Source organism: Asparagus officinalis, chromosome 7 (genome assembly GCF_001876935.1).
Source record: "Asparagus officinalis chromosome 7, Aspof.V1, whole genome shotgun sequence".
NCBI lineage: Eukaryota > Viridiplantae > Streptophyta > Magnoliopsida > Asparagales > Asparagaceae > Asparagus > Asparagus officinalis.
In genome coordinates, this window is record NC_033800.1 from 63,635,232 (window position 1) to 63,650,695 (window position 15,464).

The window sequence follows — 15,464 nt, forward strand, 5'->3', positions numbered from 1 at the left end:
GCAAAAAAAGATAAATGGTATTGGTATGACATAGATTCCTTAATGGCATCAAATGGAAATTATTTTTATTATTAATTAAAAGTAATAGTTTCTACAAGTTGAGGATCTCTACAGTAGTTCTGGAATTTAACTTCTGCCATCCTATATTTGTCCTCATAAGGTTAAAGGTCTTCTGAAAGAGAAAAGGCTTGAGACTTTGATTGATCCTGAACTACAAAGCAATTATATAGAGGATGAGGTAGAGTCTCTCATTCAGATTGCCCTTCTCATTTGTATTTGTTTGGATATCTACTTGAGTTGTTCCTGTGAAAATGGGATTGGTTGCAGAAAACCACCCTTGTAAATCCAGGTAAAGCGAAAAAAGAAGTTTGCAGAGTGCATTGCACAAACTTATTCAGGTAAAGCGAAAAAAATTCAGCAAGATGTGTCCAATAGGTGGAATTCTACGTTTCTAATGTTGGAGAGTGTTTTGAACTTTCGTATGTTAGCAAAAGTATTTAACTGTGTAAGTATCTTAACTGTGTTTCTGCATGCAGGATTCACTGGTGGAGACTGCCAAAGAGCAAGCTAGTTCCATAAGCAATATGATTGCACAGGCTACCAAGTAGAATTTTGTTCCCATTGTTTTTGCTGATATCATGTGAGAGATGAAAATTCATTGTATATGGTCTTCTGAGCTTTTTCATACACTATATTTTCCCTTTCTGTAATGTTAGAACAACATGATTGTTCCGAACTTGTTTTTCCTGCGTGGAGTAACTGACATTTTTACCCCATCATTATTGAAAATTATCGAATCGAGAATTTAAAACTGATGAGCTCTCCTCAAGTTACATTGATACTCTTTCTCTCTCTGAAGTCCACTCGTGGGGTTATTGTGGTATTTTAAGGCGAGTTGTGATGATTATTCATAGGACAGGTTTGCACGTTCGAAAAAGTTGTGCTCTATTTGAATTTTTTTTTGATGTGGCATAAGTGGCTTCTTGTGGCATTGATTATCACAATAAGCAATGTATATCATTTTGTAGGTGATGTATTCTTTGAGTTCTTTGCGCTTGGTATAGTAAAAAAAAATATATGATTGGTAATTTTAATGCTATATTGTTCAATATGTTCATGCTATTTTGCAAAAAGTCCCCAATAGTTTAAAAAAACCCTAAAAGTTTACAAAAATCATCCTAAAAAAATTATACATATATAGCTATTATAATTAAATGGGCAAATGGGCGGCCCATTTATTAAATGGGCGGGCAAAAACCCGCCCATTTAGAAAATGTTAAATGGGCCATAAATGGGTAAATGGGCAAAACATGCCCGCCCATTTATGACCCGCCCATTTAACACCCAAACCCGCCCATTTAACATCCCTAGCCCAAACCAAGCCCTTGTTTTTTGAAGGATAAGGAGAAGAGATAATTTAAAAAGCGGGCGAGAGTAAGTCGAAGAGAAGCCTTATCGTGTGCCATAGCAGCATTTCCCCCATTTTCCCTTTTCCCTCTCTTTCTTTTCCCTCTCTCTCTCTCTCTCTCTCTTTCATTCCGTAGCATTACAGCGATATTCGATCAATTGATTCGAAAATTTCCTTCTGAGATCCTCATATCGATCCCCTTTGCAGATGGAGAAAACCCTAGAACCATTTTTAAGTATTCCAATCAGAGCCCTAATAAATTCGAGGTGTTGATTGAACTAGGGTTCTTGGGGCGGAGATGGAGGGCCTCATGTTTTCCTCCCCCATGATCATTTCTCCAGGTATTTTGATTCAATTTCTTGTTCTAATTGGTAAAGTTCGTTTCTTTCTTCTTGCTCTTTGATCTATGAATGCAATTTAGATTCTATTCTACGTTCTGCTGTTATTTGTCGGCGCATTTGTCTTTGCTGATGCACGTTCTTTCGTATTCTCCTAGAAAGACTAGAAGAGTGAAGCCACGTGTCGCAGTGATCTTGAAGGTAGACGTTAAGACTGAACCAAACATCATTTAATCTAAAACGTTGGTTGTAAGTAGTTAAAAACAAATTAAGCACCCAGCGATGTATTCTTAGTTGGTTGCTAAACTACGCATGCAGCTAATTATGGTCTGAGCTTGAAGTAGTAAGTTGACCTAGAAACACTAAATATGTGAATATTGGAAAGGCTGCTTATTATTCAGAATTAGTTCAAGTCAAAGTTCATAATTCAGTTTCGTACATAATGCTAGATATAGGCAATCAGACATCATGCGAGTTGACAATCATGTTAAACTACTGATCTGTAGTTCATAATCTTGGTTTTATAGATAAGTAAATGAGCTATGCTCATGTTGGGTTTTAGAAAGTTTAGGTGAATCATAATCATCTTCAGTAGGCATCCTCGGAATCATAGTTGATTGTTATGTGACAGGACTTTGAGGAGGCCAATGATTATGCTTCCTGAAGTTAGTTTTACGATCCAGCAAAGTAATTAGAATCAGGATGAAGTAGTCAATTAGCCATTTGCTATCAAACTTGAAGATGCAGAGGTTATGAATAAATTGGAGATGAGCACTGAGGAATGTGGTATCCACTAATTGACCTATTTATGGACATCTTGTGTTCAGCTTAATGAATTGGGCTCAATTTTCAGATTGATTTAAGCTTTTAACCGGCATCTTCAAACTTATAAAAAAAATGATTCAGTAATAAGAACTTGGTTGGAAGCAATTAAGAAAGAGTATGATAATAATTAACTTAATGGAGAGGTCTTATGATAACTTAGTAGAGAGATATAGCCCTAGAGCTAAAGCAAAACATAAGATTCATGTAGCTGATTCAGAAAATTGAGATATAGGCTTGTTGTTGTTGGTAGGAGTTGTAGATTATACATTTTGATTAATTATTTCATGGTGGCATCTAATCAGGACATAGACGCACAAACACATGCATTAAATTGCCAGTAAACCAGAAATTACCATCACAAATCTTGTAAAAGTGCCTTGGTGGTATTTGCAAATTTCTGATGTTGAAGGATATTTGACAAATAAATCAACATTGCCCCTATACGCTGTCTCTGCAACATCTAGAGAATCAAATGTCATGTTTTCTCTTTAAGAATCCATGTTAATTTATGTCAGTACTGCAACCTATATATTGTAGAAGCCACAGAAAATTATTTTATTTAGCATTCCTTTTTTAACTTAATCTTTGAATGTTCTTTGATTATGATTATTTGATAAATATAGTCACCATATTATCTAACTGATCCTTCCTTGCAGTTGATGTGGAACCTCGTATGGAGGATGTTGATGAAATGATAGAAAATTCAGTTGCACGGGAACTATTTGCTTGTGAAGGAGAAGTCTTTGAACCATATGAAGGTATGGAATTTGACTCCGAAGAGGCTGCTAGGGCATTTTACAATGCATATGCTGCTCAGGTTGGTTTTAAAGTACGTGTCAGTTCATTCATTCGATCAAAACGTGACAAAACAATTATCTCTAGGCAACTTGTCTGTTCTAGAGAAGGTTTTCGTTCAGCTAAAGAGTCAAATGAAGAAGGAAAATGTAAGCGTCCTCGAATGATAACCAGGGTGGGATGTAGAGCTATGATTATGGTGAAGAAGCAAATTTCTGGGAAATGGATAGTTTCCAAATGTGAGAAAATTCATAATCATTTACTTGGGACACAGGGGAAAGTAGTAATGCTGGGTTTTGATCCCTATGCACGTGAAGGTGAAGTGATTGAAAACCCTATACCACGGGATTCCAATTTTTACAACAGAATGATGGATAATCCTCTTGAAATGGTAATTGTTCCACCTGAAGGGGAACCAGATCTTGAGCCACATGAAGGTATGGAATTCGAGTCTGAACAGGAAGCACAAACATTCTACAAGGAATATGCTAAGCGTGTTGGATTCAGAGCACGTGTTAGTTCTTATTACCGATCAAAGCGTGACAATTCCATTATTTCGCGGTTGATTGTATGTTCTAAAGAAGGTTTTCGTGCAAAGAAAGATGAAAGCGGCAAAGATAAACTTCAACGGCCAAGAGCCATTACAAGAATTGGTTGCAAGGCTATGATTATGGTGAAAAGGAGAGATTCAGGAAAGTGGATTGTTTCAAAACTAATAAAAAACCATAATCATTTACTGATTCCAAGGACAGAGTCGGGTGATGAGCATTCTGAAGCTGAGGATCATGAGATGGTCGAGACAGAGAATGCATTAGTTGTTCAGGGAGATTCTATTTCAGAACCATATGAAGGCTTGGAATTTGAATCTGAAGAGGCTGCAAAAGTATTTTACTTAGCTTACTCTAGACGAGTAGGCTTCAACATGCGTGTTAGTACATATTATCGCTCAAAACGTGACAAGTCTATCATATCTCGGCTGTTCGTATGTTCTAAAGAGGGATACTATGTGAAGAAAGATGCAGCTGCTGAAGGTAAGACTAAAAGACCTCGTGAAGCTACAAGAGTAGGCTGTAAAGCCATGCTAATGGTAAAGAAAAGTAATTCCGGGAAATGGGTTGTCTCTAAATTTGAGAAGGAACACAATCATGCACTTGGATCGATGAGGAAAAAGAGGCGTTTACAGAAACGAAACTTTTTTTCTGGTAATATGAAGAAATTAAAGGACAAGACTGAACTACAGCATACTGATTTGGAATCTGCAACTTCACGATACAACAGCCTTTGTCGTGAAGCCATCAAGTATGCAGAAGTCGGAGCAACATCTGCGGACTCTTACAATGTTGCACTGCATGCTCTACGTGAGGCTGCTAGAAAGGTTGTAGCTATTAAAAAAAGTGTTGGAGCTGATCAGAAACTTGGTGGTGGTTCTAGTAATGTGGAGGAAAATGTTAATACAGGCCTTCAGGTCCGTGCTGCAATTCATCAGAATTTCAACATGAGCACACATCCGTCAAATCCTCAACCAAAGCTAAGCTACGAAAGGCCTTCTCAAAAGTTAAGAATGTGCAACACATGCAAGCAACCTAGCAATCATACTGGTTGGACTTGTCCAACTGGGCAGGTAAAGACTTCCAATCTTACGATAACTCCTTGTTGTTAGCTCGTTCAATCCTGGTGGTTACACTTCTCTAAGTTTTTCTTTACTTCCAAGTCAATATTTTAACCTCGTACATTCTGCAGGTAAGCAGAGTTTCTACAGAACCAGCAGATACTCCAATGAGCCAATCAATGAGTTAACTGACAGGTGTCTGTTGCTCTTGGCACAATGTATTATAGAGGTACTGGTATTAGAAAAATATTTATTGTAGACATCACCTGTTAGGTAATACTCAATCAATAAGTATATCTAATATTATCATATGTATATAAATGTTAACAGCCTTACTGATGGGATATTACATGGAAGCCAATTCAGTCATGGATTGATACGTCGATGTCAAAGGCTATGTTCGATGCTTATTGTAGCATACGGAGCATTTTGTACAGTTATATGAAGGTATACACATTTATATATAAACAGCTGGCTCTACATAACTGTTCTGCTGATTAAAGTCAGCTAATGTCCAAGACCCCAATTCCTGGTCATTCTACAGTCAAAATGTCCTATAATAAAATATAGTTCTAACTGATTGTTAATGTATCCAACATCTTTTCAATGTTTTTATGCTGTATATATTTATGTGCTAATAATGATGCTAATAATGACCTTAGTATCCTATTATTATAAAGGAAAATTTCTTCGAATTGCACTATCAAACAAAACTTTACCTGTTTGAAGATTTCATGCCTATTTGAGTGAACTGGGGTTTAAGTTCAGCTATTTTATTCATTGGGTAATAGGGGTGTAAATCGAGCGGATATGTAGCATATTACTATTACCATGCATTTGATCTTTTTATCTTATGGATATAGGTGCAAAAATTGTCTGGTTTTCAAATTACTATTAGATATTCTTATTATATATGATAAGTTACATCTTCCTTTTTGGAATGCCGTAATTGTCCTTTGTACCATCACTATTTGATACTGTTGTACATGTACAAGTTTATTGAATAATGGTATTATGATCGTCAATCTTTATTCATTTTTAAAGTAAAGTTCTTGTTTAAGCCCCAAGTTCATAAACATATTCGGACGAAACTCTTCACTTAAAGAAGTTACGTTGTTTACTCCTGAATCTTGAAAAAATTTGGAGCAGAGACTCCTCTAGCTCATTTTATCTATTTTGGTATTTTATGCTGAAGTACGAGATATCTGCAGATGAATGGCTTGTATTTTTAAATTGACAAGAACTACCCTCCTCCCCCATATTAATATATTAAATTAAAGGTACCAAACATAACTGTAAATTTAATTTTAGAAAAATCGAGAGATGGCATAACGTTTATATACAATAATGCATATAATGAACTTTTAGAAATAAATTTTAGAACTTAGTAATTTTTAATGTCCTTTATTCACTGGCTGGAGGTTGTGCCACATCGTTGCCATTTGGGGAAATCCCCTCATATGACAATGATATGCATTTTTCTTCATATATAATACAAGTATTATGCCCGTGCTCGCATGGATTGTTTTGATTTTTTGGTTTATATATGATGGTTTATACACTCTTCAAATGCATAAAACTACTGTAGGTGATACTAGAGAAGATTGATTATATTTCTTTGTAGACTATGACTTACAAATCATCTATTAACTAATACATTAAATGCTTATGAAGGAAGAGACAATGAAAAATCTCGTTTGCTATGTTATGAGAAGAAGAGAATAGATACTTTTGTAATCACTTAAAATAAGTAATTTGAGTGGTAGGGTTTTTCTTAGAAAAATTAAAATCTTTAGTTTGAAATGTAAAATTAGGTAGCTTAACCATCAATCCCTCTTTTATAAAGCTAAACAAAAGTTTGCGATTTTTTAAAACCTAAGGAGCAAGATTAAGATGATATTTGATATTTTGTAGAAAGAGTTTTAATTGGAAAAGAATATTGGCATCATTTAATCCTTTGTGGGATAAGGGGTTGTGATTTCAATGCCCCTAGATTTTCAATCAAATCTCATGTTTGGTCCGTTGGGGATTAGGGTACTTTCATCTAACCTCCAAAATGGATACTAGGAAGTTCCACTAGCCCTTAGTATTTACGACATGAGGCTTCCCATAACCATTATACCCTCCCACTTGATGTCTTCTTCACACTAATGATAAATTATAATATTATAATATAATATGTTAAATTAGGTCATTTATAAATATAGAAAATTATGTGGTCATGTTTGTAACTTTTGAAGCTTTTAGGAGGCTCTTTGTGGGCTTTGAAAGTGCTGAGAGGCTGCCTATAATTTTCCAAAATTTTCAAGGTTAGTAATTTTTGAAACGAAATGGTTGTAAAAGTTTTAAGGCCGGCTAATTTAGCAAAAATTTTCTTGGGGTCATTTGTAACTTTTAAAACGTTCAGGAATTTTTTTTGAACTATTTGGTGGGTGTTTGTAATTTTGAAATTTTCATGGGGTTTGTTTGTAAAATTTTTTGGGAGTTGTTTGTAATATTGTAAAAGTTTTCAGCAAGGTGGTTGTTATTTTTGCAACCATTATGGGTGAGTAGTATAATTTTTAAAGGGTTATTTGTAAAATTTTTAAGCAATATTTGTAATTTTCAAAACCTTTTAAGGGTTTGGTTGTAATTTTTTTTTTAGGGGGGGGGTTCTTTGTAAAATTTTAGGGGGATACTTGTATTTAAAATTTTTTTTAGAGGATTATTTGTAATTTTTGGATTTTCTAGGGATTGTTTGTAATTTTTTGAATTTTAAGGGGGCAGTTTATAATTTTCTGAATATTATACGTTGTTTGTAGTTTTGGATTATTCAGGGTTTTATTTGTTGTTTTTGAATCTTAAGGGGTTTTTTTGCAACTTTTTGAGGCAAGTAGTAATTTTTAGATTTTTCTAGGGTATTTGTAATTTAAATTTTCAAGGGTTTTTTATAAATTTTTTGGAGTTATTTGTAATATTTCAAATTTTAAGTAGGATATTTGTAATTTTAGCAACTTTCATATGGCTAGTTGTAAAATTTTTAAATGGCTATTTTTATAATTTTTAAGGGGATTTTTGTAATTTTAGCAACATTCAAGACTATAGATGTAAAACTTTCGGGGGGATTGTTTGTAAAATTGCAGGGAGCTATTTGTAGTTTTTCAACTTTTTAGAATATTGTTTGTAGTTTTTAGATTTTTAAGCATTGCTTGTAAATTTTGGATTTTCAGCGAGCAGTTTATACTTTTCTAAGTTTTATGTATTTAAAATTAGGGAAAAATGCTTCCGGCCCCCAAAACCCAAGAAAACATGCTTCCCGCCCCCAAGACTTTGTCAACGGGTGTTTTACCCCCAAAAATAAATATTTTGTTCCCTAAGCTTCCAAAACACAAAACCCAAGAGATTAAAATATGTGAAGACCATAATATCCTTCTCTCTCCTTTTTTATCATGATGTACTGAGATGATAGTTAAAATGATTGATGATGATTATTTTATTATTTTTATTTTTTATTATTTTCGTTATTGATGAGGGGAACTAACTGTTTGTATTGGGAGATTGTTAAAATTACGAGTTAATTGTTAATGTTACGAGTTAATTGTTAAGGTTACGGGTTAATTGTTAAGGTTATGGATCCCCTCTCTCTCTCTCTCTCTTTATCATGATGTTACTGTGATGATGTTGAAATGATTGAAGGGGATTGTTATTTTATTATTATTTTATTATATTCGTTGTTGATGAGGAAACTAATTGTTTTTATTTATATTGGGAGATTGTTAAGGTTATAGGTTTAATTGTTAAGGTTACGGGTTGGTTGTGAATGTTATATATTTAATTGTTAAGGTTACGGGTTTAATTATTAATGTTACGGGTTTAATTGTTAAGGTTACGGATTTGTTGTTAAGGTTACGGGTCGGTTGTTAAGGTTACAGGTCGGTTGTTAAGGTTACGAGTTTTATTGTTAAGATTACGTGTTTAATTGTTAAGGTTACGGGTTTTTGTTAAGGTTACAGGTTTGTTGTTAAGGTTAGGGGTTTAATTGTTAAGGTTAGGGGTTAATTGTTAAGGTTACGGGTCGGTTGTTAAGGTTATGGGTTTGTTGTTAAGGATATGCGTTGGTTGTGAATATTACGTTTTGGTTGTGAAGTTAACCTACACAACAAACCCGTGACCTTAACAATCAACCCGTAACCTTCACAACCAACCCGTTATGGGTTTTTAGAATATTCGTTGTTAAGGATACGGGTTGGTTGTTAAGGTTACGGGTTTGTTGTTAATGTTACGAGTTTGTTGTGTAGGTTAACTTCACAACCAAATCGTAACATTCACAACCAACACATATCATTAACAACAAACTTGTAACCTTAACAATCGACCCGTAACCTTAATAACAAACCCGTAACCTTAACAACTAAACCCGTAACTTAACAATTAAATCCGTAACCTTAACAATTAAACCCGTAATTTTAACAATTAAACACGTGACCTTAACAATTAAACCCGTAACCTTAACAACCGACCCGTAACCTTAACAATTAAACCCGTAACCTTAACAATAAACCCGTAACCTTCACAACCAACCCGTAACCTTAACAATTAAACCTGTAACCTTAACAATCTCCTAATACAAACAAAAACAATTAGTTTCATCATCTAACAAAAATAAAAAAAATAAAAAAAAATAAAAAAAAATAACAATCCCCTTCAATCATTTCAACATCATCACAGTAACATCATGATAAAGAGAGAGAGAGGATCCATAACCTTAACAATTGACCCATAACCTTAATAATTAACTCGTAACCTTAACAATTAACCCATAACTTTAACAATCTCCCAATACAAACAGTTAGTTCCCCTCATCAACAACGAAAATAATAAAATAACCTCCATCAATCATTTCAACTATCATCTCAGTACATCATGATAAAAAGAGAGAGAGAAGGGTATTATGGTCTTCACATATTTTAATCTATTGGGTTTTGTGTTTTGGGGGTTCAGAGAACAAAATCTTTATTTTTGGGGGTAAAACACCCGTTGACAAAGTCTTGGGGGTGGGAAGCATGTTTTCTTGGGTTTTGGGGGCTGGAAGTATTTTTCCCTTAAAATTATTGGATTTTTCAATGGTTTATTTGTATTTTTGAATCATAATGGATTGTTTGTAGTTTTTTTATTTTTCACGGGCTTATTTGAGTGTTTAGATTTTTTAGGAAGTTATTTATAATTTTTGGATTTCAGAGGGTTATTTGTAATTTTTGGATTTAAAGAGGCTGTTTGTAGTTTTTAAATGTTGTATGAGACAATGTTGTATGAGACAATTGATAATTTTATAATCTCGAAGAACCCTTCTATATATGAAGGAGGTCTTTGATTATTAGTTAATTTTTAATTAAGGATAGTTTTAATTTGATGAGAATTCTTAGGTGAAGATAGGATTAGGAAGGAAGAGTTCGATTATTAGAAATTTCTAACTATGGATAATTTTAATTTGATGAAAATTCTTAGATAAAGAGAGTATTGGATGTCCACATCTCAGTTATTGATAGGATAGAGGGACACATGGCAATTCGTTTGACACAGAGCATATTTTTGTGCCTTTAATAGTAGTTTACCAATTTCTCTTTATATATAAATGAGAAATAGATTTTGATTTTGATGATACTATAGTACTTATTGCTATATAATGAAAAATATCATTTTCTTGCTTAAGCTAAGGGGAAAAAACAACAAAAATAACATTTTAAAGGAGGGGAATTACAATATTGAAGAGACATAAATGATTCTTCAGATTATATTTTAGTGTCATGTTTTTCCAATGTTTTTACCTTACCAAATCTTTTGGCATATCAGAAAGCTTCGTATGGTGGGATTAACCTCACAGAATCACAAGGAAAGAAAGAGGTTGGGGCGAGGTTCCTCGAAGATCTTCGATGGTCATATTCCTTTCTTTCCTCCATTTGAGTAATGGTTAGTCTTGGGCTGGAGATTGTATGAGTACATTTGGGAGAAAGCGAGTCATATCTTTTAACTAAAACTATGATTATGTACGTATATGTATAAATTCAGTATTTTAACAAAGAAAAATAGGTACAATAAGTTGGATGATCTTTTTCCAAATTCATTGGGACTTAGGGTTATACCACCAGCTTCTTTGTGTAGGTACATAGTCCAAATTGGTTTACAAATTAGTGGATTGAATCATTTTTTTCTTTTTTATTATTTGTTATCTGTCCATGATTATAGCATTATTATCTTTTGGTTGTCTATGTTGTTTACTATGTTGATGATCCTAATGTAGAATGTAGCACATGAACAGCTTAATGTTTATCAAAATAGCTTACTTCTCTGTGGTTACTATCTCCATTTATATTAAAGGTCTATTTTCACTTTGGTACCCTAAGTTTACCCCTTTGTTTAACTTTGACACCCCAAAGTTTTATTTCGACACTTTGATACCCTAAAGTTAAAAAAGGGTAAACTGTAGGGCGACAAAGTGAAAATAAGCCTAAAACGTACTGGTATGAAAGGAAACAGGTAATAGACGTTGTCTTGATGATGCTCCTTTTAATCTGTACGCTGTTTTGTATGTTTGCCTAACCTAAAATTTGGTGCTACTTCCACTGCTTCGGTGCTGCAGGTTGCTAATAAACGAAGGGATAATTTCAGGTTCGATGTAGCAGTGTTGAATGTTGGATCTGGTATAAGGAAAAGTTGTTGCATGGTTCCCGTCAGTAACTATAGATCTGTACTATGGACCCTTGGTCAGTGATAGCAGAAGCGAAACAAAGCGAAGTAACAGGCATAAGTGTGGTTAACAGTCTGATCCTTTTTTAACCGCCTTGTCTCTTGTGTTTATTCTCTCTTTCGGTGCAAAATAAATGCATTTCCCCTCTTCATGGAATCTGAATGAAGCAGGGTTTTATTAACGCTTTACCTGCCTGTATTTTACAGTTGGGAGAGGGTGCAGCGGGGTAGAGTGACAATCCTATCAGAACACCCCACTATAGGGGGTGATCTGAAACTTACAATGGGACTAAAGGGGGGCATTTTGGTTATTTAAATTGGCCCAGATCCTCCTACGCTGTGCGGGAGGTTTCGATAGGATTGGTGCTCAGCGGGGTAGATGGCTTTTAAAGTTTGTCAGTATGTGCAGCAAAGACATCATCATCCTGGTCCGTGCCTTGTTGCGTTGGCTTGGATTCAATATCAACTCTATATTATACTGTTAGCAAGTTAAGGAAATGATGCTCGTAAGGTCATCAATGAGAGAAGAGCTATTTCCATTTTCCCAAGAGACCGCTCGCCTTTCATCCAATTCAATTCATGGGCGAGAATTGGGAAACAGTAGACAGAGAACATCAGTTGGGTTGGTAGGGCCTCTTTTAGACTTGTTCACCGTTACGAGTTCATAAAATAGTTACTAGTATGGGTGTCGCTGCTACTGATGTTGCTGCTAATTTTCCTCCCGTTTGAGTTGAAAATGGATAAAGATATAGGCTGGCAAATAAATTATGAATCAACTCCGCCATTGATAGCTTCACATGGCCTCCTATCCATTGTTGGAAAGAATAATGTCCCCTGGCCTCAATTGGATGGCCCTCTCCAAGCTCTTTTTAGTCCTGCTGGCTAGTCCAGTTTAAATAGTCTTTTTCCTCCTATCAATTGCTTTTTACCCGTTTTTGGCATGGTAATTTTGGTGGTCTTGTTCGTGATTATGAAAGAACCTGCACATCTTTCAGCTTTATTTGTTACGAGTGTGTTACTTAATTTATTTTAAGCCTGATTTTATCACTGCTAGTGTCATATCATCATATCATACCGATTGTGCTTTGTGCTTACATCCTAGTTGTCTTGAGCTCGTTAGAATGTAAAAAATATAATACTCACCACAACCTTGAAGTTTTGGTGTAATGTTTAGAGGCTTTAAGGTGATATTAGAGCAACTGATGTACAAATCGATTAAGAATTCAAAGCAGATTTTCTAAAAATTTACACTACTGTGTGAGTTTAGGGGCTTATTGAGCTATTCCTCAAAATGGGATTAGGCTTGTCCCCAGTTTTATTTTGGGGAGAAAAGTATTGTGGCAATAAGTTGGACCAAGATTGGCCCAACTTTCCTGGCCTCAAATCTACTTCTTTTGTAAACCGACCCCCTTGATCTACAAAAGAAATAGTTTAGAACTAAAGTAGGCCAAGTTTGATCTTGGACTAGTTTTGTAAGGATCACCCTAGGTTTCCATCCATGAAAAAAATGCTCAACCTGCAAGGCCATGTTAGAATATAAACATATAGCTCTTAACCATTGCTACAAATACCGACTTTTGGTGTAATGGTTAGGGACTTTACTAGGCCAGTGAGCTTCCTCTATTGATTCTTCATAATTGTATTGTTCTTATGTTCAAGTGGACGATGGGGCAAAGAGTTTCACATTACCGGATTGAGAATAGTATATTATCATTGTCCATTTCATCAATACATGATTATTCTTTTTACGATGAATTGGTACTCCTTGCCCTATGGTAATTTTTTTTTGCTAATGTTACCAAATCAGAATATTAGTGTTGGAGGATAGTTGTCGGTTAATATCTTTACAAATCTATCGAGTTCTGCTGTTAATCACTAGTGAGAGAATTTCACAAGATCTTGCATTACTCACTAGTAGAAAATCACGTATCCTAGACGGAAAATTTTTCGTCTAGTTTTCTATTACTAGACGGAAAATTTCCGTCTAGAATATTCCGTTTAGGATAAAACATTCTAGACGGAAATTTCCGTCTAGGATAGCAAAGTAGACGGTTCTTTTATTTTTAATTTTTTAAAAGTTGGCCAAGTATCCTAGACGGAAATTTTCGTCTAGGATACTTGGCTCATTTTAAAAAATAATTTAACCCATCAAAACCCCAGCCGTCCTTTCTGCCCAAAATCAAAAATTTCATCCCCCAAAAATCAAAATTTTTTAGGAACCATCCCCCAAATCCTCAACTTCAAGCTCTAGCGCTCCTCCCCCAACCTCACCCCGACCCCTCCCTCCCCCTCTACTCCCTCTCCCTCCACGGCCTCCACCACCTCTCCCTTCTCCACCTCTCCCGCCTCCTCTCCTCCTCACCGGACCCCCTCCCGAACTCCTACATCCTCTCCTCCACCCTCAAGTCCTCCCCTCTCCCCATCTTCCGCGCCCTCCACTCCCGCGCCCTCAAGCTCCGCCCCCCACTCCAACCCCTTCATCTCCACCTCCCTCCTTAACATGTACGCCCGCGCCAGGGGGTCCCCTCCGCGCGCGCAGTCTTCGACTCCATGCCCCAGGAGTCGGCCAGGATGGTTGTCACCGCCATGGCCATGATCACCTACTATGCGAAGCCCGACGATTTGGATATAATTTGGTGTTGTTCAATATTGTGTACGTGCACTCAAAGTAGATTCTAAAAAAAAACCCATACTGTACCATCCTAGACGGAAATTCCGTCTAGGATGATCAAAATTCCGTCTAGGATGCTTATCCTAGACGTAAAATTTCGTCTAGGATGCTTACATGTATCCTAGACGGTTGTTTTTTTCGTCTAGAACTATTTTAGACGTTATTTTGTTCTGTTTAGGATATTATCGTAGACGAAAATTCCGTCTAAGATGATGCATTCTCGATGGTAACAAACTCGACTAACATCATAGACGGAATTTCATCTAGGATAACTAATTTAGAAGGAAATCTAGCTATCCTAGACGAAAAATTCCGTCTAGGATGATTGATTTTATTTTCTGTCTAGGATGCTTGATTTTCTACTTGTGACTATTCCTCTACTTAGCTTCCTAGACGGAAAATTCCGTCTAGGATGATTGATTTTATTTTCTGTCTAGGATGCTTGATTTTCTACTTGTGACTATTCCTCTACTTAGCTTCACAAGACCGAGTATAGCAAAATTGCTGTGTGTATAAGTTGAATATAGAGATGGACTTGAAAGCGTGGTAATTTCAGAGTATACTAACCTGTACACAGTATTTAGATGGGATGATTCAGATCTGAGAGGGGACTGGTGGTTATTTCTAATAATGTAGAAAGGTAGTACTTGTTAAGCTTACTGATACGAATAAGGGCGGTAGATGAAGCATTGAAGTTATTTCATAAAAGCCGCCACTTTCGGTTGCCGACTTTTCCCTTGCAAAATGCGTAATTATCTGTACGGCATCAGCTCATTTCCAAAGTTGTGCGTCTTTCTACTTATTAGATGTTTAACGGGAAGGGAGCATGAGAAACTTTGTCTAATTTAAGTATCTGATGACGTGAAGGGGTTTGTACGTTAGAAAGGAGTTGGGGGGCAACCGCCAACTTTACTTCCGTTGCGGGGCAGGAAAAGGATGCAATTGGCAACGGAGGATGGGAAGGAGGGGGGTTTGCGTTAAAAGTTGGGGGGCGAATTGAAAACGACCGCCCACGAAACCCAATCAATGCCCCGCTGCTAGCTGCTCACCACTCACCTAAGCATTCACTGCCTCACCTCCCTCCACCAATTTCAG

At 35.9% G+C, this 15,464-nt stretch overlaps 1 protein-coding gene across 5 annotated transcripts; it reads left to right on the forward strand.

Annotated features, from left to right (window-relative positions):
• LOC109848968 (protein FAR1-RELATED SEQUENCE 7-like) lies at nucleotides 1,445–12,736 on the forward strand. 5 transcript variants are annotated; one of them, XM_020418717.1, is made up of 6 exons: nucleotides 1,722–1,749; nucleotides 1,905–1,947; nucleotides 3,228–4,987; nucleotides 5,107–5,204; nucleotides 5,306–5,422; nucleotides 11,592–12,736. In XM_020418717.1, the coding sequence occupies exons 3-4, from the start codon at nucleotides 3,245–3,247 to the stop codon at nucleotides 5,161–5,163; spliced, it is 1,800 nt and encodes a 599-aa protein (XP_020274306.1). In that variant the 5' UTR covers nucleotides 1,722–1,749; nucleotides 1,905–1,947; nucleotides 3,228–3,244; the 3' UTR covers nucleotides 5,164–5,204; nucleotides 5,306–5,422; nucleotides 11,592–12,736. The 5 variants fall into 5 exon arrangements, with proteins under 5 accessions (XP_020274304.1, XP_020274305.1, XP_020274306.1 ...); XM_020418715.1 differs by lacking the exon at nucleotides 1,905–1,947 and having other exon boundaries at nucleotides 1,445–1,749; XM_020418716.1 differs by lacking the exons at nucleotides 1,905–1,947; nucleotides 11,592–12,736 and adding an exon at nucleotides 10,805–11,165 and having other exon boundaries at nucleotides 1,445–1,749.